A 24434-nucleotide genomic window follows, 5' to 3' on the forward strand; every position below is an offset into this window, starting at 1 on the left:
GTTTCAGCTCTATTGCATATCATCAAATGTAAATGGTTAGTATTAATGAACACTAATAATGTATGGTGGCTCTTTGAAAGGTGCTACAGACAGTCAGAACAATAATGAAAGATCTTCAAAATGAAATGAGTTTTATGTTTCAATGGGCGGCCGTTCAAAAGGGAAAACCACTGTCATTATGACTCACCTGTGCTTCAGTTACAGGGTGGAGATATTCTGTGTATGATTTGTTTGTCTTTTCGTTGGTGAGGAACTCTTCTCCTCCATTAGGCTGACTCACCGGTCCGTAGCCACTCAGCAGCTCTGCTCATCCATCAGTCGGCTCATGACTGCAGTGGGGGTGGGGGGTGGGTGAAGTTACTTCAAAGTCTTAGGCGTTTTCATCCAGGTCTCCAACCTGTGAACAATTTGCACATTTTAAATGAAGGAGGAATAGAAAATAATAGAAAATAGGCTTTTTTTTCTCCATGTGAATAATTTGAAGTTAAACTCGATATATCTTTGCTTATTAAAAGGTTTGGCTATAAAACAGTTGTTGTGCTGTTCTCGTTGAAATAGTACCGCTGCGGACAACTTTGATTTCAGTCAGTTGCAAAAGATTTGAAAGGTCACAAGTATTCATCGAGATAAAACCGTCTCAAACCACTCCTCAGCAAAATCCCTTTTTTTGTTTTCAACCTTCATGCTCAGTAAGTTCCAAACATTCACCATTTTGCCAAACTATGGCAAAATAGGCTTCTTTCAAGTCATGCCTTCGCCCTTCTCAAAGATTTTGAACTGAGCCAGAAGTTGCATTCTGGGTGATAGTTTGGTGAAAATATTTTAACATGTTTATGTGGATGGCTCTAGCAGTGATAAGGATTCTAACATGTAATGCAATGAAATCAAGGTAACTAACTACTGTTCTAAGTACAGCCATCTCTGAACTGCTCAACAAAGGATAAACTTAAGGCGGAATACAGGCAGGATATTCAATGAATTAAAAGGTACATGCAATTAACAGAGAAAAACATTGGATAGGAACTTTAAAGTTCTTGATGAAACCCAACACTGATTATAAGGTAGTATTTATTATCAAAGCTTGACTCCATTAATGATCTCTACTAACTACATTTGGCTTTTTGCTTCTTAAAGTTCTGTTGGGTATTTGGAAGAGAAAAAAAAGCCTCCATCATCTGGCTCTGGCTGTGCACGCTGATGGCAGATTCTGAATTGGCTGCTGAGCACCGGCTCCCCCCCGCTGTGAGAGATCAATTGAAGGAACAACCACAAACTGCTTGTGACCAAACGACTGCCAAAGCAGTTTGCCCAATTTATAAATATCTCAGTATTCCTGCTTCATTTCATATTAACAGCAGATGCCCATAAAATGTATGTTTTTTTTCAAAACTCCTTCCCAACTTTTTGGCTCGCTAATGAAGTAACATACATATTTTTTTAAATATTGGTGTACAAATATAATACACACTCCTGAAAAGACCAACCTATTTAAAGCTAATCTCACTGTGGTATAGTATTTATTAAGATTCATGTCAAAGTGGTTGAATGGTAATAATTGGGATTCCTTATACTATTTTTGAAAGATATGGTATTTGACCTATTGAGTGCAGTCAGGACTATTTATTCCCAGTGTGACAGCCCACTCAAAATCGCACATGCTGACACACACACACTCACTTGTGCGAGCATGCTTAGTCAAGAGAAATCCCCCCACTTGTTGAGGATTTCTCGTTCTCCCGCCTGTTCTCTTTTCTCTCTCCTTCGGCCAGATTGCAGTGTCATCCTGCTCTGGGTTTTTTTACTCTCCCACAGATCCGCGTGTTCACCTACGATTGTAACTCTAGACCTTTCTACTCTGCCCTTCTATTTTAAGCCGGGCAGGGCAGTGTGCCGAGAGGGACGGGCAGACAGGCTGTTGTGGCCTGCGCAGCCCGGCCGACACGCTGAGGGTCGACGACGGCTTTGCAAGACGACACTGGCTGGCTTGTTTACGGCAGAGGCTCCGTCAGGGGGAGGAAGGGGAGGAGGCAGGCAAGCTGGCAGACAGGGAAGAAAAGAGAGGGGGTTTACTACCCTCAAGAGAGTCGGAATTCCTCCTGAGCCATTCCCCCATTTGGCTGGCAGTTGTGAAAACAATTGCCTGGCATTTACTCTCTCTCTCCGTGCAGATGGAGTCCCTATGAGTCAGCTCTGAGAGCAGCAAGCGGTGGAGAAAGTGGTGGGCTTGTGATCTACTGCACGGCGAATATAAGCATACTTTACAGAGACACTCGGTTTTTGATGTTGGCCAACTGTTCCTAGCTTGCGTTTGTTTTTATTCTCTGCAGTATTGATATGCATAATCTTTTATTTCCAATGCTCTCCTGTGCTCTTTGTGAGATAGAAAAGCTGACTAATAAAGCCTTCTCTGTTTCCTGTTTCTCCAGAGTTGACCTACGGAGGACATCATGCTGATGAGCTGAGGGAGCCTTCATCCTCAAGCTGTCACTCGTCTCTGTTTGTTATTCCGCACCTGGTCCACTCTCCATCAGTCACCGAGCGCCAACAGCAACCACCACCACCTCCACCTTTTCCCCGCCCCCCTCCGGCCCAGCCTGCCGTCACCATGACGTCGGAGCTGGAGAGCAGCCTGACCTCCATGGATTGGCTTCCTCAGCTGACCATGCAGGCGGCCATCCGCAAGGCGGACGCCCAGAATGCCCACGGGCCAGGCATGGGCAAGAAGAGCGCCATGCTGGATCCTAACACCACGCTGGACCAGGAGGAGGTGCAGCAACACAAGGACGGCAAGCCGCCCTACAGCTACGCCAGCCTCATCACGTTCGCCATCAACAGCTCGCCAAAGAAGAAGATGACACTGAGCGAGATCTACCAGTGGATCTGTGATAACTTTCCCTACTACAGGGAGGCGGGCAGCGGCTGGAAGGTAAGAGAAAAAGCCTTTCTTTTTAGCTGATGTAGCTATTTTCATAATAAGGGCAATTGGGTTGCATTCCGATTAAAGTGGGGCTTCAGCCTTTTTACAGACTTCCTGATTTCTTGTCAAACCAGTTTTATTCCATTGTTTTTGAATACCGAATATCCTTTTGGTTTTTACAACAGTGGATATACAGTTACTCATATAACCTAATTCACTCATTCATTCACGTTCTTCTTTGACCTTACCTTCTGAAGAAAGCTGTGGACAGCCTTTGTGAAAGAGTTGAGATAGATTTTTTCCTTGACTTAAATCATTGTTTTGTGGTCGCTGGGCATTTTAAATAAAGTGAGATGCCGTTAGTAATCACCATTGTTACTTCTGAGAAAGCTCAAAGAGAAACTACGAGTGCACCAAATCACACTAAGTGCCTTACTTCTGAAAAATGGTGCAGCGCTGAGAGAAGCATAGAAGTGTAAAACCCTGGATTAATATTCAGAGAAGTGGCCCCTATCTGTGCGAACACAGACTAAATAGCCCATTCATGGGTGGTATTATTCATTGCAGATGCCTTGATAGGAGAAGGCCATTATGCAGAAAAGAGAGCCAGTGCTGTGTCATCATCTCAAGGAGCCCATGATATACCGAGATGAAGCTATGCTGATTGCCTTTTTAAAGGGTCCAGATGGAAATTGATATTAGAATGAGTTTTCCAATCAGTCGACGTTTATTGGAAATAGAATCTTAGGCACTGCTTTATTGCAGTCAGACAAGATGTATGAAGCCCATTTCCTGGGGCGACAAGATCTGGTGTGTGTGTGTGTGTGTGTGTGTGTGTGTGTGTGTGTGTGTGTGTGTGTGTGTGTGTGTGTGTGTGTGTGTGTGTGTGTGTGTGTGTGTGTGTGGAAATGAATTGTTTCACTATGAAATCTTTTGTTTCCTCCTTTGCCTTTATCAACCCTTATTAAGTTGTCAGAAACACAACAGTGTATGTGATGTCACTCTGCATTGAGACACAGGCATCGTCTTGATTGTGTACACCACACGCCTTCTTTAGCATCCAATTGAACTATTCATCACACACTTATGGTTTTCTCTACAGATATTGGCACAAGTTTTCAGCATTTTTGTTGTTAAGCGGGTTTGGTTGCATATGGCACTCATTGGTCAATCTGTATGATTTATGGTACTTTAAATTCTTAATGTTTCTTTGTACGAGAGAGAGTTAATCATCATGTATGTGGGTTGAAGTGGACGTTATTGCTTGTAAGTATAACAGTGTGACTGGCTAGCACAACTAAAATAACTGTAGATGAGACACAACATTTACTTGACACTTGAATGCATACTGTTCCCTGCTTATACATTTCAGTGTGGGAGTCCTCAGTGAGAATCAGACCGGTACTGCTGCTGCCACCTCTGCACTTTTGTTCTATCCATTACAGCCCAGTGTAGATGGAGCAGAAAGGTGACACATGATATTAATTAGTCAACGCTTGGCTAACGAGTGTGGCCATTCGCGTGACTTTGTTTCCTTTGTTGTCTCCTGTGGTTTTGACATGAAATCAGCTGCTGCTTTCAGTATTGCTTTGTACAGGAGACACTTAAGAAATGGTTATTTTGTTAAAACCTCGTCTTAAATGCCTCCAAATATTTAATAAATGGCACTCAAGAATTGGAAATGTCACACAGTGTGAATTGATAACGGGTTGTTAAAATATCCCAGGAGCAGTTTTGAAGATTTGACATTTTAGATGAGGCTGAAATCTCTATTTTCAAGATTTTTGAAAGTGTCTGATTTAATTTGGAAGTAAGAAAGCATGCTGTTTGAAGCGGTGTTAGATCGTGGAAGATTTTTAGGATGTATACAATTCAATGTTTGTATTTTTTTTTTGTGTACCCACAGAGGTAACACTTACAGAAATATAAAATGTGGAAGTGGAAAGTGTTTCCATTAACTGTAGGTAGTACTGTAGATTTGACATGACTGGAATAACGCCATGGGGTATAAGAGCAAGTTATAGATTTAGTCAGCATTGGTTGAGATTACGCCGCCTTCAAGTACTTTCTAGTTTAGTAAAGGTTTGCATAGATCTACAATTTTGGCCTTATTGTGGGCTGCAACTGTAGAAATACCTCTCGTGTAAAAAACCACATCACGTTAACCAGGATGCTCAGTACAGGAAACTCTGAAATGCGGTTTGACGATGAGCTCAAACGCTAGAGCCTGCGTCACATATTTCTCAGTTCTTGTTAATGTGGTGTTTTCCATGTCATTGTTTTTTTTTTCAGAGTATCTTAACAACTGAAACAATGTGTATCGAGTATTTATAAAATAGTTTTATTGCATAAGACATTTGAATGAAATCCAATAGTGCTGTTTCCATGCCTGGGGCGTTTGAGCGAGCTCCAGCAGCCTTAGGTTAGTTCCTAATGTTTCTACGCTTGGAGAATTTTCACATCCCCATTACACAAATGATATTTTCATCCAAGTCTGTGCAAAAGCATGAGAAAAGTTTCCCTCCCCAAACTCCAGGAGGTCACTCTTGAGTTGTTTTTGACTTGAAATCCCTCAGAAATGCGTCTTTGCAAAAAAGGATCACATCATTGAAACGGTATAATCACGCAACGTGCATGCAGGAGTCACGTTTCCCTGCACTGTGACATTACTATGGTATGATTCCACCTATAGTGTGACTGAGTGTGCACGTTTATAATTAGTTGGAAGCGAGCATGCTTGGGTGGGGTGAATGTAGGTCGGATGTAGTCATCGCTCCTCTGTTCCCCGGAGATGTCAGTCGCTGGAATTTGGGACTCGACACACGCATGCGTCTGTTCTGTATGATAATGCAGGCTGTGCTGGCGAGATGAGACCGGGCTAATCCCAGTACCAGCAGCTCATTTAATAATCTCAATAGAACTCCATTAGCCGGCGCTTTTAAGAAATATCAATAAGTGCTGTCAATAAAAACAGATAATTCATCAAGGTCAAAAAGTGTGAACGCTGCCTGGGAGAGTGCGGAGTATGTGCTCGGCATCTACGAGCAAGCAATTAGGCGGGGATTTTCTTAACACCCTCTCCAGCTCTCTGAGGTACTCTTGATTTGTATTTGGCAGGTCAGTCCAAGCAGTCTTTTGTGCGGTTCAGCTTGTATACTGTAGGGTGAATGGCAAGCGCGGCTTATTGAATATCTGCCAGATTCCTTAAGGATGTTTTATATACTAGGATTCCTAAACGCATATTTCCTAGAAGAGTATAGGGTTCTGCTTGCTGCATGTGTAGATTGCAGAGTACTACTTCTGTGTCTTCCTGATTATAATTCATATCTATCGCTCAGTCCCATTCAGTCGAGGTCAGAAGAGCGTTTTTAAAGATGTTTTACATTAGGTCAGTTTCATTATTTTAGAATTCCAAAGAGCATAGTTGGAATTCATTACTAAACCTTTTAGATGATTAGTAATCAAATGAATGGACTACATGAGCGGAGTTATTTCTGTCCAGTCTGCTGTCACATCTTTTGAAATTCTTCTCTTCACAGATACTGTATTGCGTGTCATTAAAGGACAATCAGCGGTCTCTTACTTTCGCTACAACTGTTTGTGGGGCAATTGCTTCATAAGTCATTTGCAGACGCGTGGCTTCAAGAAGCTGCAGGGGAGGGGGTATTCCCCTTGTCAGCCTTTGCGTGCATGCATCATGATGAGCAGTAGGCTAAATGACTAGCTGCACTATACATCCAAAGGTAAAGATTTAATTACAGTAAGTGTAGATGCTGATGTCTCCGGTTGAACCAGTGTCAAGTTATGACATGCATTTGAGTTATTAGTTGAAAACATGAAATCAGTCGGTTCAAATGTGGCAAACTCATCTTAAAGATAACTTATTCAAAAGTAGTTCTTCTCATTAGATGTTAAGAGCGGCATATTCAACTTTGTACACATCAAATGAGTATTATGTGATATTCATTTGCTGTGAAACTCACTGCACTATTTTTTTAAATAAATAATATTTTAAATGGTATTTTAACTTTATTTAAAAGTCATATAGTGAATTCATAATTTAAAGATAATACGGTGACTTCAAGATCAGTCACAAAGTCACCGTTAACAGATTATTTGTTGTCTAATAGTGGTCGATACTAAAATAAATCGTAGTTTTCAAAAATGTATCTATTGCCTTTAATTCTTGCTGCGTTTAAATGCACTGTATCTCAATTTTCAACAATATTTAAGCTCATGTTTTGCTACAGAAATACTTTGATACTGGAGGGGTAATTAAAGCAAACGGACTGTACGAAGTCCTTCTCCCCGCCCCCCTCTGATCAGCCGTCAGAAAACATGAGGCTCTGCTCATCTCAGCCGCAGAAGGAGTGACTGTGTGCCATTTCTTTTCTGGGATATTTTCTGTTTGAAAAAGTGGTCAGGAACAGTATTGAGTAGAGCCTCCACATACACTCTGAAACGTTGACCCTCATCTCAAACCTTCTCGCGGCTCCTTATGGGCTCTCTCCAGGCAAAGTGTGTCAATTCCCCTCTGCATTTCTTCGAGGTGAAGAATGCCAAAGAAAATCTGGAGCAATTCTCAACCAGTTTAGAAATGTTTGAAATGTTTGCTCTTGAACTTTAACTGTCGAGAAGATTGTTGCTACTGGCACATTTTTTTTATTTTTTACTTCTTCACTTCAACACCTGTGTACAGGAATGGAAATTAACTAAAGGAGAATGTGGGCTACTGTTGATTGCCTCACAAACATCCACTCTCCCACTGCTTTTTCACTGAGGCCCACAGCTCTTAGAGGGGAGGGGGGGGGGGGGTGCCCTGGACCTTGCTTTGATCTCATTATAAAATGCAAATACACAGTACCCTAAACAGATCAAAGGTTCAACTTCCCATTGGATCTGAGGCTTAATAATAGCAGCCTGGAGCAGTTTTCTATTTTTGAAGAAGCGACTTGGGTAGCTACTGGTCCTCCAGGACATTATTTACTCTGGAGATAATGTTCCTGCTTCTGACTAGTGACTAGCCACAGCTCAGAACATCCCTGCTCCTGTTGCCTATTTAAATAAGATTGGTCAGGTATGAGAATCTGTGCTTCCTGCCCCTATCTCCCACCTCAAGCTTAGGTTTGCAGGGCCTGAAATCTGAAAGTGTAAAATTGCTTCGGTGCAAGACTCTCTGATACCTGCATCTACTTTCTCAGCCTGTATCATCATTACACCGTAAAGCAAGCATTTAAATGTTAAGCACTTTACTCATACTGAATATTTTAGCAGCAGTGAAACATATTTAGAGCACCACTCACACGAAGTCAAAAGTGATCCTTTTGACAAAGTTCATACATTTCTCTTTTTGTAGGTGTCATAGAAACCTTGGCTGGGTGATGAGGTGACACAGCAGTATTTGTGTCTCTTCCTGAATTCCTTGTTAATTGTAGAGACAGCAAGTGGCTGCATACTGGCCTGGCTCTGACTTTGTCAGGTGGTAGGAGAGGTGGTGATTCACTCGGCAGCCAGTTTGATCCTGCTGTGAGGCGGGTTCTTGTGTCAGGAAGCTCCAGCCTGGCCACCCGCCCACCAGCCTCACCTTGCACCCGCCTACCGGCGCCCCACCGCTCACGCTCTGGCCCTTAGAGTGGGCGGGGAGAGCAGGCTGGCAGGCCTTGGCACAGATACATTTTGGCAAGAGCTGCTGTCCCCACTCTCCGCTGAGTGAAGTGCTGACTGCAGTGCAGAACATAAAAGGCCTGAGGCTTCTATCGCTTCCTCTTGTGGCCTGCAGCCCTGCGAGGAGATGTTGGCTTCAATTTGACTTGAAACTAGCTGTCTTTTTGACAATCATAGCTATGGCCTTTTAGTTCATATGTATATGTATGGCTCCCGTTAGCATTTTAGGCAGACATTAACGGCTCCTTCCCGTTTCCTCTTTTTTGCTCAGGGAGAGGAGATACAGCGGCAGGTTGTAAACGCTGTTGACCACGGTCATCAATTGATTCAGTGAACTTCCTCCTCCGTGATAATGAGATCTGTTGAAGTCGATACTTGACTCACACTCTGGGACACACCACTTGTGCTAACGGGCTTTTTCCTTCTTTCTAAGAATCCTTTATGATGCAGATAATACTGGACTGTGATGGGATGGTGATCCCTGCACACATCTTAAGACACACGCTGAAGAAGCTCTTACATTAATCAGCTGGCATTGTTGAGGCTGGCTCTTCAGTTGGTTGTTATGGAGAATGATGAGAGGTCAAGGCAGTCATGTATATTCAGTAGCTACACTTTCTCTCGTCCCCTGGCTAGTGAGGGCCTGGCATCTGTCTCAGTTGGATAGGACTTTGGATATGAGAACTTTCTAGTACGCTGAACTTTTTTAAATCTGACTGGCATTAATGAGACCCATACGACTCCCTAATAACTGGAGGAAGGGTCAGGATCTGTATTACTGTGTCTTTGCTAGAGCTCTCCGTTTATGTGGTGACTGAGATCATCACCTCCTGTAGGCCGTGCCCTCTCTTAGTCACAAATATGTAGCCTGAGGCACAGTTGGGCTAGAAAATCAACCCCAGTGTCACAGTTAACGTTATAAACTGCCTGGTATTTGAAGCACATTTCAAAACAACTCATAACTGGAAAAATCATTAGTTATTTCTTATACTCTTCAGAGGGAAAGATGAAGGGTCGTGGGGAGCTGTTCAAAACTCTTTAGTCATCGTTCCATAGCTAGAAAGATTTAGACAAAAATAGCTCTTAGCTTTCTCCTGTATTATAACTTAGTTTCCCAGTGAGTGGCCTTTTGCCCTCTATCATTTCTCGACTTGGTTTGCGCTCGCCTTTTGTGTAATGTGGCGTGTGTACAGTTTAATATCGCTGAGCATGTCTGTGAATACGGCCATCTCCTCAAAAGAAAAAACATTTCCTTGAGTATTTGTTAGCGTGAAGAATAAGACAAGCAAGCAGTATTGTACTCCGTATTACAAATTAATCATAAGTGCATTCTCAGATAAGATTTCTGGTTTGCCTGTTTCTTCCTCAACTGATTTATAATTGTAACATCCAAACTGTTTTATGCATGTTCTTACAATGTACTGTTCAACTGTAAGTCACCAAAGTGTGAATACAAAGTAAACATGAGCGGAAGCCACCAGCTGCTAAAAGGCTACAGTATTCAATACAAACCTAATTGCCTCCTTTATTTGTATTAAGATACTGAACTGTTTCTTTGATATCTGTCCATAATATAACATTGGCAATGCTCCAGTGCTCGTACAAGCCAACAATGCACCCGGTGAACTTGTATTGTGTAAATATGAAACACTGCCTATTATTTCCCTGAACCAGGACACATCTCTGAGGGATATTTTAGAAATGGTCCTTGTATGTCCATTAGGGATGTAACAATATCTCGAATATCGCCGTAAATAAACGTCTCAATACCGTCGTGAGACTGACAAAATATACCAAGATTTTTTTTTTTTTTTAATAAATTTTTTTTTTTTAAACCTTTATTTAACCAGATGGCCCCATTGAGATCATCAATCTCTTTTTCAAGGGAGACCTGTCCAACATGGCAGCAAGTAGGTTACAACATGAACATAAAACAACCGATAACAATAAAGGACATCGTATTTACAGGGCTACATGTACACACCTAGAGACATTGACACGTACCAACAGTATATTTATATCTCGCCCTGTCAATAAGCCTCACCTTCTTGGCATAAACTGTATTGTTTTTGAAGTGGTGGAGAGACAATGCACAGTTTGACCCACTGCTGTCACCCATGGCCAAAGCATATCTCTCTGTCCCAGCAACATCAGTACCAAGCAAGAGAGTTTTTTCCACAGCAGGGGATATTGCAAACGCCCAAACATCCCAGCTTCTACCTCGAAATGTGGACATGCTCATATTCCTAAAAGATAACCTTGATGATGCTGAGTGAGAGAGTGAGAGAGTGAGTGAGAGAGTGAGTGAGTGAGTGAGTGAGTGAGTGAGTGAGTGAGTGAGTTAGAGTTGAGTTACTTGAAAAACTAAAGTGAAACTTGATTTATTCTATTGCAGGGTCTGATTATAATATTGTTGACACTTTAAAATACTACTATCCTACTAAAATGCTGTACAAATCAGATGTATTATTTAATAAAGAAAAAAAAATCAAGTAAATTTTTTTGAAAATTATTTTTCAATATCGCGATAAATATCGTACCGTGGACTTTTTATCGCGATATTATCGTACCGTGAGTTTTTGGTATCGTTACATCCCTAATGTCCATATCAACTGATAGTCTCTCTAAATATTCATATTAACTGGCTGTAACTGTACGCAGCCTAGCACAGTCAGAGCCTCCAGTCCGGATGCATTAGTGCAGCGATTGGTTAGAGTCAAATCAAATCCTGCCCTCCAGGAAACTGCTAATAAGAAGCCAATGTCGGACTGAATAATGGAGCTGTACCATCATGGCTATTCAGTCTGAATATGACTCTACCTTTGTTGACACTGGGATCACAGATGGTGCCTTTTAACATCAACTCTTATGTGTGCACTGATTTCTGCCCTGACAAGGAGGCAGAGATGTACGCTGATGAATGCTATAAATAGATCACAGTCCTTTTGAATGTGCCTTTAACACTGATTCTGCCCCGTTAGGTTCATCGGAGCTGGGTTACACTGTCTCCTGCTGCCAGCTCCATCCGTATACCAAATGTTATTTTAGAAAAGTAAACAAGGTGGCATTTAATTTCTAACAAACGTCTTTTGAGTCTGATTGATTGATTTTTTTTTCTCCCCGTCTTTTTAAAGGTATAATTAATAATATTCATAATTAAGGTAGCCTGCTCTCCCTGAAGAGCGCTTGCCTCCTGTGAAGCATGCGGCTAATTGATCTGCCAGCGCTGTAGCGTGCACGCAGCATTTCCTTTTTGGAAATGAAAGGAAAAGAGGCTGCAGGACTAATTGGCAGAGGCTGGAGAAGGATCTTTAAAAAAAGTTTACAGCAACCTGAGACTGCTGATAGGGTCAGAGGTCTGTAGCTTGATTGTGAAACCCTCCACTGAATATCCACTCAGAGCGACGTGGGCTCAGCCTTACGTCCACACTGTAGGTCGGTCACTTTTGATAGAAGATATAACAAAATGAGTACACTGGCCCTGATGATGCCGTGTTACTCAAATATGCATGGAAACTAATTATCTTGAAAAATACGTCAGGCCGATGTTGTCCCATTTCCTCGTTTGATTTAACCACCTTCTCCGTCAGCCTCCCGCAGCTTCATTTTGCTCTTCACAAAACTTGCTTTTTTTTAAATCAAAGGTGAGCAGCCACATTTCTGCTGCTGCCCGCCATTAAATTCTGCTTATTGATAAAGATGTCACCATGGTAGAGGATATGGGGGGGGGGGTTGTCCTCTGACTAGTCAGTGAAGCAACTTGGCTGTCTCTTATCCCAGAGAGATATTTGATCATGCTGCTGCGTCCTCAGTGGGGTCAGCAGTCTGTGAGAGGGGGACGGTGACACAGCTGTGGCAGTCGAGTGGAACCAGTGATGGATGACATGCCAGATTGGGCCGCGCTGCCTTCCCCGGCGCCTGCGATGACAGGCCCTGGCTCTCGCATCTCACATTCAGCATCAGTAGGGCTAATCGCGGGTCATGCCGGCCACAGATGTGACACACAAATATCGCTCCTGTAATTGCTCGTTTGTCAACGTCACATTCTCGAAGAGCAGATTTCTGCCACTTTATTGAGTAAAACTGGCAGAAATGGACAAACTCAAAAACGAAAGTGATGAAATGAAATCGAAATGCAGGTCATTTTACACAAAGTCCTCACAGGATAAAAGCATGTCTGTGTGTATAAACGGATATAATCAATATTTTTGTATTCAAAATAAATAACATGGCTAATTGTAAAAATCTAATATTATCACCTAAGTCTTTTACTTATTTTATCGCAACATTTTAGTCCACTGATGGAGTCGCTAAAGACCCAAACCATCGGCTCAGGAGTCGGTGGAAACCAAAACGGAGCTTATTAAAGGAGATTTTACATTCATTGGTCAACACAAAAACAATCTACATTAACGCTCATGTTACTTCGCATCTGCTGGACTTGTAAAAGGGAAAATGTTTGAAACGTCAACTTTCAAAAATATGTCTGTGTTGCTTAAATCTTTTGTATACCTCCTCTTCAGGTATTCTTATGGACAGTATTTTTAGAAAAACGTACTGAAACAGAAATGTAGCTGAGGGTAATTTACTAACAGTATCACTACGGATACATTTGAAAACGTTGAGTAAATGGCATCCATTCTTTTCTTCTCATATTCAATATTGAAAGCTACATTATTTTTGAACTACAAATGCTCCCTGCTTGTAGTATGTCAATTGTTGTGTGTGTGTTCGTTTGTGTGCTCATATTATAATCCCAGGCCTGGCTCTAAGCCCTTCAGCCTGTGCTCTTCCAGCCACAAGGCCACAGCCTCTCCCCACCAGTTAATTGCATCTGAATTAGCCCATTAATGTGGTTGTGTAGAGGGATGAAGAGGTGCACCGAGGTGTCTGGCCTCTATTGACCACTGCAATGTATTATTAATGGGTCAGCAAGTATGGCAGCTCTGCATTCACTTGGCTAATGGACTGTAGGGTGGGTCTGTGATTTCCTTTTCAGAAGAAAATCACATCGAATACATATTACAACAAAAAAAAGATTCTCTTAGGCCCTTTTCAGGAGAGCAGAGCAGTGATTTAAAATGTTGCTTCTTGCCGTTGCTTTGTGGACTTGCTCCCTGCTGACAGGTTACTGTGGGTAAGGGTACACTGAATCATCATCACCCTGTGTCTGTCATGGACATGTACCGTGCTAATGCAAAGTATCAGTTCAGATTCAAACGGGTGATGATAGTAAATGGCTTAATCATTCCTCTGCTTGTGTAGTAGCCGAGGGTCTTTGCTACTGACAGCCCAACCCTTTGAAGAATACACACCTTCGCTTTGTGGAAATAGATAACACCAGGCAGAAGGAGAGGCGTGGTCATGTTGAATATCTCTCTTCTTATGATATCTAAATATCATACTTGATTTTGAGTTCTTTAACCTAATATCAACGTAATGGAATTCTTTGTTTGATCCATTTGCACTGAAAGAACAGTGGTGTGTCGTTACGGGCGCAGTCAGCAGCCACAGAGATATGACGATGCAAATATAGAAGGTTAGGGAACGCATGTGACTGTTTTATTTATTCGTATGCTAATGTGCATATTGAGCAGCAGCATCAGCTCTATAATGTGTGAGTAGACATGCAGGGGAAATAAAAGGTCAAAACCTCTCCGTTCCCCCCCCACTAGATATCATGCGTTTTCAGTAGGACTTTTTTCTGTTTAGCATTTTCTCTCCCGAACATCACATTTTACAGTCTTAGTACAAGGATGCAAACTGTGCTCCTCCTCGCTGCCTGAGCCTAGACAGAAAAGGATGTACATTGAAGCAGCACACAAAGATTTCTGTGCTGCTTTGTAATTTGTCTAACTCCTAAGTGGACAGTTGGCACTACCCCGTCACCATTAGTAGCTGCAGTCAGTTCTTCATTGTTAGTGGGCACTGTAGTCAGCAGGCTGCTGTGAGCCATTGTCAGAGGATAGCATCAGAGGCTCTTCTTCTGGCTGATAATTAAGTGGCGTACTGACAAATGGCTTTCATCAGATCCCTCATGTGGAACTGAGAGCATGCGAAGGCTTTCAGGGAGGATAAACCGGAGGACGTCACTTTGCCTCCAATCTTTCATGGCCTTGAACAGCCTCTGCAGTGGAGGAGGAGGAAGGGAGAGGAAAAGCACAGGAGAAGAGTGCAAGCCTGAGTCGCTCACAGAACCAGATTTACAGCGCTGCGCAAGGCTGCTTTATCTGCTTATATGCACTCAGCGTTTCCCTCAAGTGACCAAGTATGTGTCTTTTTTCCCGATTTGAGTATCTGTCAAATTATTTGTGTTGCCTCTGGGCTTGTATAACTTGTGATGACCTGAGTGCATGAGAAAGGAAGGTGAACCAGAGCGTGCAATCACAATTATAACCCCTAAAAAACTAAAGTGACTACCACCTCCCTGTTGTTCCCAATCCCCCCCCCTTTGGTTCAGGAGTAGAGTCACTGTGCATGCTGTGTGCCAGCTCCTCATTTTAGGTTAAGCTGCTGTACAAACATTTATTGTGTGGGTTTGCCAAACTGTAACAGAAAACTGTCGTCTGTTGTGATATGCATTGCAAACTGCTGTCCCTGCGCTCGGCCAAAGATGGTTTGTTTGCTAACGTTAGCTCATCAGCAGCTAAGATGGAGGTCCATGTTGCTATTCACCAGAAATGACCAGAAGCATTTCCTATATCATTCCATATTTGAATGGATTTAATGATTATATTATTGAACATGTTTTTGATTTGAACATATACAGTAATGTAGCTGTTATTTCTTAAAAGTGAGCTACAGTCAGTTGTTCTGGTTTTCTAGATACATGTAGCTTTTTAAGTTCAAACTAAATACTGATGGAATATTTCTCTGGTGAAACAAAGCAGTTCACTTTCTTGATTGCAACACGATCCAATTTCTGTTTATTTGAATACAAAACAAGATATGTGACTTAAATAAAATAAATGTTCATGTCATTGTAATGTATTTTTTAGCACAATAGACCCCCAACAAAATGGTGTATTTGTGAGATCACTCAATCTGCATATGCAAGTCTCCGCCCACCATCATTTCTTCTCAATGTTGTTCTCATCGCCAAAGACAACCCTGTCGAAGGTCAAATCTAAAATAATCCACTTCATGGAATAATGCTGCACTTCTGCATGCCGCGCCGTGCTAACGTTTACACGTTGGAGGTTGAACAAAACGTCTTGGCTGTGTGCGGTTTGGAGTGAGAGGCAAAGAGAGACAAAGACGGATCGCCTCTGAAGGACTCTGATCAAATAGGTTCCTGTAAGTGGCTCAGGGCTTTTGTGGTTGTTTGACCTGCCATTCAGCGGTGCACTAAGTTGCATTTCCCACATGGCTTTTCAAATCAGCAGTGACCGCCTCCCAAATTATAAGGAGAATGCTCCATTTTCAAACGTAGCATTCAAGCCAAGGCTGTAACCCTGAGCGCACCTAGAAAATAATGCAGAAGCAGTTTTTTTCCCTTATTTTTCTGCAGGTCCATTCCAAGGTTGGCTTTACAACAACAAAGCAGGAAGGGAATGTGGGTGCATGGGCCCGAGTGGGATTGAGTTCAGAACATTTATATTGAAGCTTTTGGTCTCCAACCCCACGCTGCCGTTGAAAAGGGAACATCCTTGGTGCAGCATTCATAAACCTCTTTTATGCCACCAGAGAACTATGGGGGTTTTGTTTGGGCTCAGTCTATTGCCTGGGCTCTATAGGATGCAGTATCCCTGGATTACCCTCGGCCAAATGACTTGGCGGATAAAGTTGGATTTCTTTTTCTTTCAGAATAGGCAGGTAAGATAAACATCTACTGCCGATTTCTTTGGTTAATGTGTATTTAAAGGTGGTTAATATGTAGACGGCTTGTATTTATTCAAGATAGTGACGTGTAGACGCCTTTCTCCTGATTCTACTCTTAGCCTTTCCTGCAGTGTGAATGTATGGAGCTGACCTCTGGAAACACAACACCTGTGGATACTGATGCAACACACTGACCTCAGTTGTCATCTCCGTTTGCTCCCCTGTAGCGGGAGGCAACATTTGAAAGGTTTTTATCTTTTTGTTTTGCTCTTTGTTCCGTGTTATTTTCCATAATTAAAGCTTTTTTAAAAAAAAAAAACATAATAACCAAATCCAAGCATCTCACTAAATGTTCTGAATCTTTTTTCCTGCCGTCACTGTTCTCCCTCCTCGTGATAGCAATGTCTTTTTGAGTCCACACAACATGTAATCGCTTATCAAGCTCATTTCTTTCTTGCATGTACTGGCCTCATTATATGAGCCTGCCGGTGAAAAATGGGTTTAATTTAGCCAAATGCTCATTGTTAAGCGGAGGAAGAAAAATACAATTTCCCCATAGTGTCATCTCCTTCTGCACAAGTGGCTGGTGAGTTTTAATTACTATAATACCTCAATGTGCTACAGAAGGTGACCTGAGTCTACGTAGTGAAAGTTAGTGATCAGCGCTCGCTTTCTTTTGTCTTTGCATCGTAGCCATAGCGCTCTCCTAGCATGGAATAACCTGTGAAATGTTTTTAGGACAATTTAGTATTTTTCTGCAACAGACAAGCAAACTGTGTATGTTTTATTAAAACTACATACAAGTCAGTAGAGATCAGAGAGTACTGGGTTTAAAACCTTGCATGCCAACATACTACTACTAGATGTCAAGGGAGGAAGATCAAATGCCTTTGAAGATGGTTGGAGTAAATCAAGTTAAAAATCGTTATAGTTGCTGTTGTGTGTGTGTGTGTGTGTGTGTGTGTGTGTGTGTGTGTGTGTGTGTGTGTGTGTGTGTGTGTGTGTGTGTGTGTGTGTGTGTGTGTGTGTGTGTGTGTGTGTGTGTGTGTGTGTGTGTGTGTGTGTGTGTGTGTGTGTGTGTGTGTGTGTGTGTGTGTGTGTGTGTGTGTGTGTGTGTGTGTGTGTGTGTGTGTTGTAGTCAATAAGGCTTAAGCAGTATGATGGAATACAAAATGTCTTTAATAGATGCCTAATGTAATATTTGTAGTCATTAAACGTACTTGACTTTCTCCTGATTTCCATGTACATGTTGTGAACGCGTGCAGTAGAACACGAGGTGACAGTGAAGCATACAGCTTCCTGCCACTTCTTTTGTCATCACGCAGCAGGTTCTCATCCAGTCAGTCAGAAGAGCCTCGTTCGAATGGCCTCAGGGTCACCGCTCTTCTCACAGCTAACAGGATTAAATCATCCTGTGATTGCACCTGGATGAACCTACCTTTCTCTACCTGCGTGTGTGCGTGTGTGTGTGTGTCCAGTAAAACCTTATTTTAAAGCCTTGCTGAGCGAACACTGTGGCATCCCACATGCCTTCCCACACCCACTACAAATAGACAGCGAAGGTGCTACATTCCGTGGCCTCGGTGCAGATCCCCGAGGCTGAGGAGTATGTTCTGTGTTGGTGGGCATGTCACAGGGTCCTTAGAAAATAACAAAGGCCTAAAAATACAGTAATCTACCTGCGTGTGTTACTGTACTCTATTGATCCACTTCCAGTTCCTTTTATCGTGGGCTTGCTCGCTGCTCTTAGTTCTCGCTGCTCCTCGCTGTCGCACCTTTCATTCTTTTTGGTAGTCTCTTGGTAAGGCCTGCAAAAAGTCTAATGAGTTAATGTGTACTGATAATTAGCTATAGATTAAATGCTTCATAATATTCTGCATATAATCTATTTTTGTAATCTTTCAATTGTTCTAATAGTACTTCAACGACAAATTGATTGGAAACAAAGTAATATTTTCTTGAGTTTTGTAGGGCTGCAACTACAGTACCTTTTTCATTATAGATTATTCTGTCCATTATTTGTTTTAGGTATCTATTTTGTGAATGCGACTGATATTTACCTCCAACTGAAAATCACCTATTCAAATATTTGTTTGTATTCATCGAACAGTCTTAAACCAGAAAGTATTCAGAGTGCTCTCAAACATGCAGATTAACAAACCCTCACGTCGGAGAAGCTGAAACCCTTGAAAGAACGAGTTGGTTAACAATCGGTACTAGATTTCACAATTCATTTTGTCTCAACGCGCACAACTGATGCCCTTTAGGCGCTGCTATGGATCCCTGCCCACCGTCTCATCACGTTTTAAAAGCTGCAACACCGCTTACACTCCTCACCATCCACTTCTCTGACAGATGTACTGAACTTCAAACCCATGTTGCAATCTTGTAAAAGCTGTCTGTGAACTGCGTCTTCGAGTAATTTGTGAGTGATGTCAGTGTGTTAGTCATGAGTCTAATGTGATCATATCTGCGTTTGATATCTCTGACACTGCAGTTTAGAGCCTTCCCACCATGATGTGAAGAAAGCAGACCCCACCACGCTTCTTGGTCGTGTTAGGAAATTATAAAAAATGCTGCATTCTTCTAGCATAGCAGGAAGTGCTTCGTCATTTTTGACAGACGTTTTTTTCAATGATATCTACTCTCCGTGTTCGTTTACACATGTCCAACCACCAGGTCTTTCTTTCCATTTCTTTGGCTACCGTTTCACTCATTCATTCTTTCTCTCACCCACTCAACGAACTGCTTTATCTTTCCGTCTCACCGTTCATTCCTCCAGCAGATATTATTTCTCTATGTTTTAAACTGATCTAAATCTCGGCCATGGCTCGAGTCTTTTGTGTCTCTCCATCATTCAGACTTGTTGACAGGTCAATGAGAGGTCCTCTCCTCTAAAGGACCAGCAGGAATACTTTCTTGTTATTTCAGATTTTCATTCTCCCTCCTCTGGACAGACACGCGATACAAGATATTAGACGTGGCACCACAGGCCTGTCTTATATTTTCTCATAACTTTACTTATTTTTCCCCACTCTAAAAGCCCTTAAGCAAATTATGGTAAAGTTAATTGTTAATGTGGAAACACTGTGATTGGGTACACATTACAATGCCCCCTTAACTTACTCTGAGCTTTAAATTGTACATCTTTTGATTCAGACCTGCTCTTAATTTGAAATATAAATGTAACACGGACAACATTTCTATTTGAAATATTTGCTTTCATGCACAGCTCCTGTAGCGGGTGTTAAATGTTTAACCACTGGTTTCTGACATTATTCAACGCGGCCTATTTCCCACAAACTGCAATGCTAGGGAGCCCTTTCATCCCAGCCCCCCTTCTTTCTGGAGTTTAATCGTAACACTTTAAGAGCCGCTGTAGGTCATTAGCCTCTCACTCAGGAATGTTACAGGTAAACTCAAAAACTGCCTTTTGTTGCTCTTTGTTAGTTGTGGGAAATGTAAGAGTGGGCTGTGTGTCGGTCCGTCAAAGCCCCCGCACACATTCTTTTTTTTCTTTCCTTTTTTAAAATCTTTGTCCTGAGGCTCAAAAGTTTCAGGAAGTTGGTGTGAATGTGGGAAGGCCAGGAAGCTGCGGGGGCATTGATTAATTCACGTCGGACCGCAGTGGGGCTCCTCCTCTCCCTGGGTTGCTGGTGCTCATCCCTATGTCATAACCGGTATGTGTGCATATGTGTGTCTGTCCCAGCATGCCGAGTCCGCTCCCCTGGGTCCCTGACCGTGTGCACAGGGTGCCTCCTCCTCCCCAGCTGTGAGGAGCGGGGCTCTGACATGGCCTGTCCCTTTAGCTCACTCCGAGCGTTTGACACGCCGAGCGCAGAGGTCAGCCTGACCTACTTTCCCCTGGCGGTCCTTCTGCTGAGCTGCAGCGCTCCTCAGCAGGGGGGGGCAGCGAAGGCGGAGCTGCCTTACGCCTCCTCTGCTGTCCTGGTGTGTTAAATCACCGCCATTTGTTCGGAGACACGTACCAGTGTGTGTGTGTACGCATTTCTTTAGGTGTGTAGGAGGCATCCCACAGACACACACAGGCCCGTGCTGAGGTTGGATACGAGGCGCTCTATGGGGGTTGCAGGTAGATGCTGGGCAGCACTTGTGCCGGACCCCTGCAGTGGGCTCTGTCTAACTCACTTTGTGCATCACTGTGCACATCCTCTGACCTCTTCCGCCTACCTCACATCCCTTTTACCCTCATAGTGCTCATACCCATTTTACTGTCTTTAAGCAGATATACTTTGTACATAAACAGCCTTAGGATTTAAATCTAAGGAGCTGCTTCTCATTGTTTATATGCTCAACGGTAATTGGCCTTCATTTTTCATCAGCCTATCGTAGTCTTGGTACTCCTTTCCCTCCTACTCAGCAAATGCACTGCGATCTATTAAATGCCCTGATAGTCTCCGTCATCATGTTTACTTTTCTTCCCCTGCTGCTGTTGTAATATTTTCGAGTTCCTTTTGTTCTGGTTTATGTCTTCGCCTGCAAATGACCCACAGCCTGTTAGTTTCACACCACATATGTGTCTAAAGCAGTGGGGAGAGTTGGTCTGACACAATATGTGGCTTCACGGCCTGTCAGGAGGAGAGCAGGCAGGCGGAGTTCATTAAAAAGTAAACTTCTAATGTAGCGGCAGGCCTCGGCTGCTTGACTGTATCAATGATTTAGTCCCAGCAGAAGGACCTTAATGGATAGAGCCACCTCTCTGAGTTCAGCTGCTGCTGTCCGCCTGGCATCAAGTGGCACACACACTCAGGGGCTGTGATGGGAAAATGATTTGAAGTACTTAAGTGTGTATAAGAATTGTACAGCTTGCATCACAGTCCCTCCCGCTCAGACACTCCCCTGTTGTCATGTCTCAGGGTTGTAAAGTAGCAGAGCTTGCTGAATTGAGAGCCTTATATCTGTTAGTCACCATCCACTATGCATGATCACATTCTGTGTTCACATTGTTTTATTCATCTGAACTAAAGTCCAACTGTGACAAGGCAAGGGACAGAGTGAGGCTAAAAGGACAACGTCTGTGTAATGGTGCTTACACTGCAGCCTGTGTGAGGTAGACTGCCTGTGAAGAGGAAGAGCAGCTGAGTGATATCTGGTGGTACTTGGCAATATTGAAAAAAATCGATGACGACAATATATTAAAAAAAACATCTATTGACATTGTGATGATATTGTACGTTTGGCAGTTTGTGCTTTCATAAAACGTTTACATGTTCAAAAGAAATCATCAGTGGATATAATGACTAAGTGGGTAAACCCGAATAATACACATTTGAAATGTACATCAAGTTACTTTAGTGCATCCTTTAAAAGCAGGAAAAGCCAAAAATAATTGTGATATTACGAATTCCAAAATGGAACACAATATCTGGTCTTATATCATGATGCCGATATCAAATCTAAATATTTCATGTTTATGTGCACTCACATTTGGGGTCAATCGGTACGTTTAAGAGCCACCACATCACTAATACTGTGTTTGAATTCAAGTCTTTGTGATTCTTCTCAGGTCCTACAGATCAGTGATGATGCCTCAGCGTCACAGCGTTGCACACTCGGAGGGAAAGTGGTTATCATGTTGGCTGGATTTCATTCAGACCACATAGAGTTCAGTCTGATTTCTTCCGTGTGTAGTTTTGAAGATCCAAGGAGAATATATTGTGGTTTGAGACCTGTCCATAAATGCATACTAGTGTGTAGCATAGTTACGTAACGGAACTTGGCATGTTCACTCTCTTTTGAAAGTAATAACAGAAATCCACAAATAGGTAATTGAAAACATATACAAGATTTCTTGATTTTGAAAGTTGAAAGGATGTGAGAATCTCCTTTGTGTGACTTTTATTTGAAACCTGATGAACTTTTGTGTAGTAGGCGTGTGATTCCTGTTTCTTTAATATCTGGTGAGAATCTGTGTCTCTTAATACCCCGTCTGTTGTGCTGTTGTCTTTGTCTGTATTGTTCAAACACCCTCACTTCAGGTGTTTAGGTGATACTTCAGCCCAAATCTTTATCGCAATAAACACTTAGCCCTGCAGTTTGAAAGGCGGCTTTTAAAATGCAGCATTTAGCTCCTTCAGAAACAGCTATGGTTATCTTGAATTAGTGTAAGTTATTTAGAATTTGGCGGTATAGACACAAATGTTTTGTGAATTATGAGTCATGTGGTTTGAGCAATTTCATTGGACATGTGTCACGCCAACAATTTAATCATTCAAAAAATAAATGATCTCAAACTAATACATTCTTCTTTGATGAGTGCAAAGTTATTTTAAGTGCAACCTTTTTAAACGCACAACTTAAATCATGTCCAGTGCTACAGTCCAAGTGCTTAGGACGATAAAGTGAGAATGTTACTGACAGGCGTAATCTGCTGTTGTGCGCTACATGTGTGAACACTGTCGAAAGCTCTTACGGGACAACGGATTAAGTAAGTGCTAGCATCTAGCTCCTTTTTTTGTGAATGGGTGTGCCAGACTGCCGGTTTAAAGGACCCTTCCTCCTCACTGCCCTGCAGGCTGCGAGCGCCAACAGATAGCTAATGTCATGATCACATTTTGGGGATCCATTGTAACATGAATTCATTGTGAAGAAGCAAACTGCCTTCTTTCAAGCCCGCAGGGAAGATTATTTGATACTCAAAAGATGGATTCTGTATCGAGTTTCACTTTCAGAAAAGATTTCCTTTTGGCACAACAACACAATTGTTTTGTCTATTGCTCCAGTTTCCCCCGCTACCTTTTCTGTTGGGAAAAAAGTGTTAGACTTATTCTGGATTGCATTGGCACTTTAGAGTGATTTACCCAGAAAGATTGACAGCATTACAACGAGGCTCTCATTATCATGCCTCCTGCGGGATAATTGCCCATACTGTTGAATAAGCAGCTCCCATCTTTTGCACCTGGGGGGTCTCTCCCTGTCTCTCTCTTTCTGTCTCTCTCTTTCTGTCTCTCTCTTTCTGTCTCTCCCTCCCTCTCTCTTTATCTCTTTCTGTCTCTCTCTCTCTGTCTCTCTCTTTCTGTCTCTCTCTCTGTTTCTCTCTCTCTGTCTCTCTCTTTCTGTCTCTCTCTCTTTTCTCTCTTTATTTCTCCCTTTCTCCCTGTTTCTCTCTCTCTCTTTATCGCTTTCTGTCTCCCTGTCTCTCTCCCTTTCTGTCTCTCTTTCTATCTCTCTCTGCCTCTCTTTCTTTTCCCTCTTTATTTCTCCCTGTCTCTCTCTCTCTCTGTGTTCTCTCTTTATGTCTCTCTTACTCTCTCTCACTCTCTCTCTTTCTCTCTCTCTGTCTCTCTCTTTATTTCTCCCTGTCTCTCTCTCTCTGTGTTCTCTCTTACTCTCTCTCACTCTCTCTCTTTCTCTCTCTCTGTCTCTCTCTTTATTTCTCCCTGTCTCTCTCTCTCTGCCTCTCTCTATGTTCTCTCTTTATGTCTCTCTTACTCTCTCTCACTCTCTCTCTGTCTCTCTCTTTATTTCTCCCTGTCTCTCTCTCTCTGCCTCTCTCTATGTTCTCTCTTTATGTCTCTCTTACTCTCTCTCACTCTCTCTCTGTCTCTCTCTTTATTTCTCCCTGTCTCTCTCTCTCTGCCTCTCTCTATGTTCTCTCTTTATGTCTCTCTTACTCTCTCTCTCTCCCTTTCTCCCGGTCTCTCTCTCTGCCTCTCTCTACTGTACGTGTGCATCGGTTAAACTCATCAGAGGATCTACAGCTCTTTAGTGTGGCCATCTGTCAATACCACTTCATAAAGTGGAGTAGACAAACGTGTGCATCCATTGGTTCTTGTTCGCCGGCGGCTGACCTGCCTCCAGCTGCTTCTGAGGGCCCCGCTGTAGCTGGTTAACCCGGGGGCCCGGAGCGTCGCTCTCCAGCCCTTGTGGCTACTCCAGCCCTCCCCCTCCCCAATCAGGCAGCTGGATGAACCTCTCTTCACCGGCGTGGAGTAGCTTGTAACACTGTAATGAGTTAACTTTCAGAATGATCTACATAATTTATTTCCTGCCCCCCCAGGAGCTCGCTGAA

At 42.6% G+C, this 24434-nt stretch overlaps 1 protein-coding gene across 1 annotated transcript in view; it reads left to right on the forward strand.

Annotated features, from left to right (window-relative positions):
• Positions 1-24434, forward strand: part of foxj3 (forkhead box J3) — a 69129-nt gene that overhangs the window by 23767 nt on the left and 20928 nt on the right. Inside the window, exon 2 of the mRNA XM_034219339.1 lies at positions 2427-2926. Within this exon, the coding sequence (XP_034075230.1) occupies positions 2606-2926 (321 nt within the window). The 5' untranslated portion in view covers positions 2427-2605. The remainder of the gene's footprint in view (positions 1-2426; positions 2927-24434) is intronic.

Source organism: Gymnodraco acuticeps, unplaced genomic scaffold, assembly GCF_902827175.1.
Source record: "Gymnodraco acuticeps unplaced genomic scaffold, fGymAcu1.1, whole genome shotgun sequence".
Classification (NCBI taxonomy): domain Eukaryota; kingdom Metazoa; phylum Chordata; class Actinopteri; order Perciformes; family Bathydraconidae; genus Gymnodraco; species Gymnodraco acuticeps.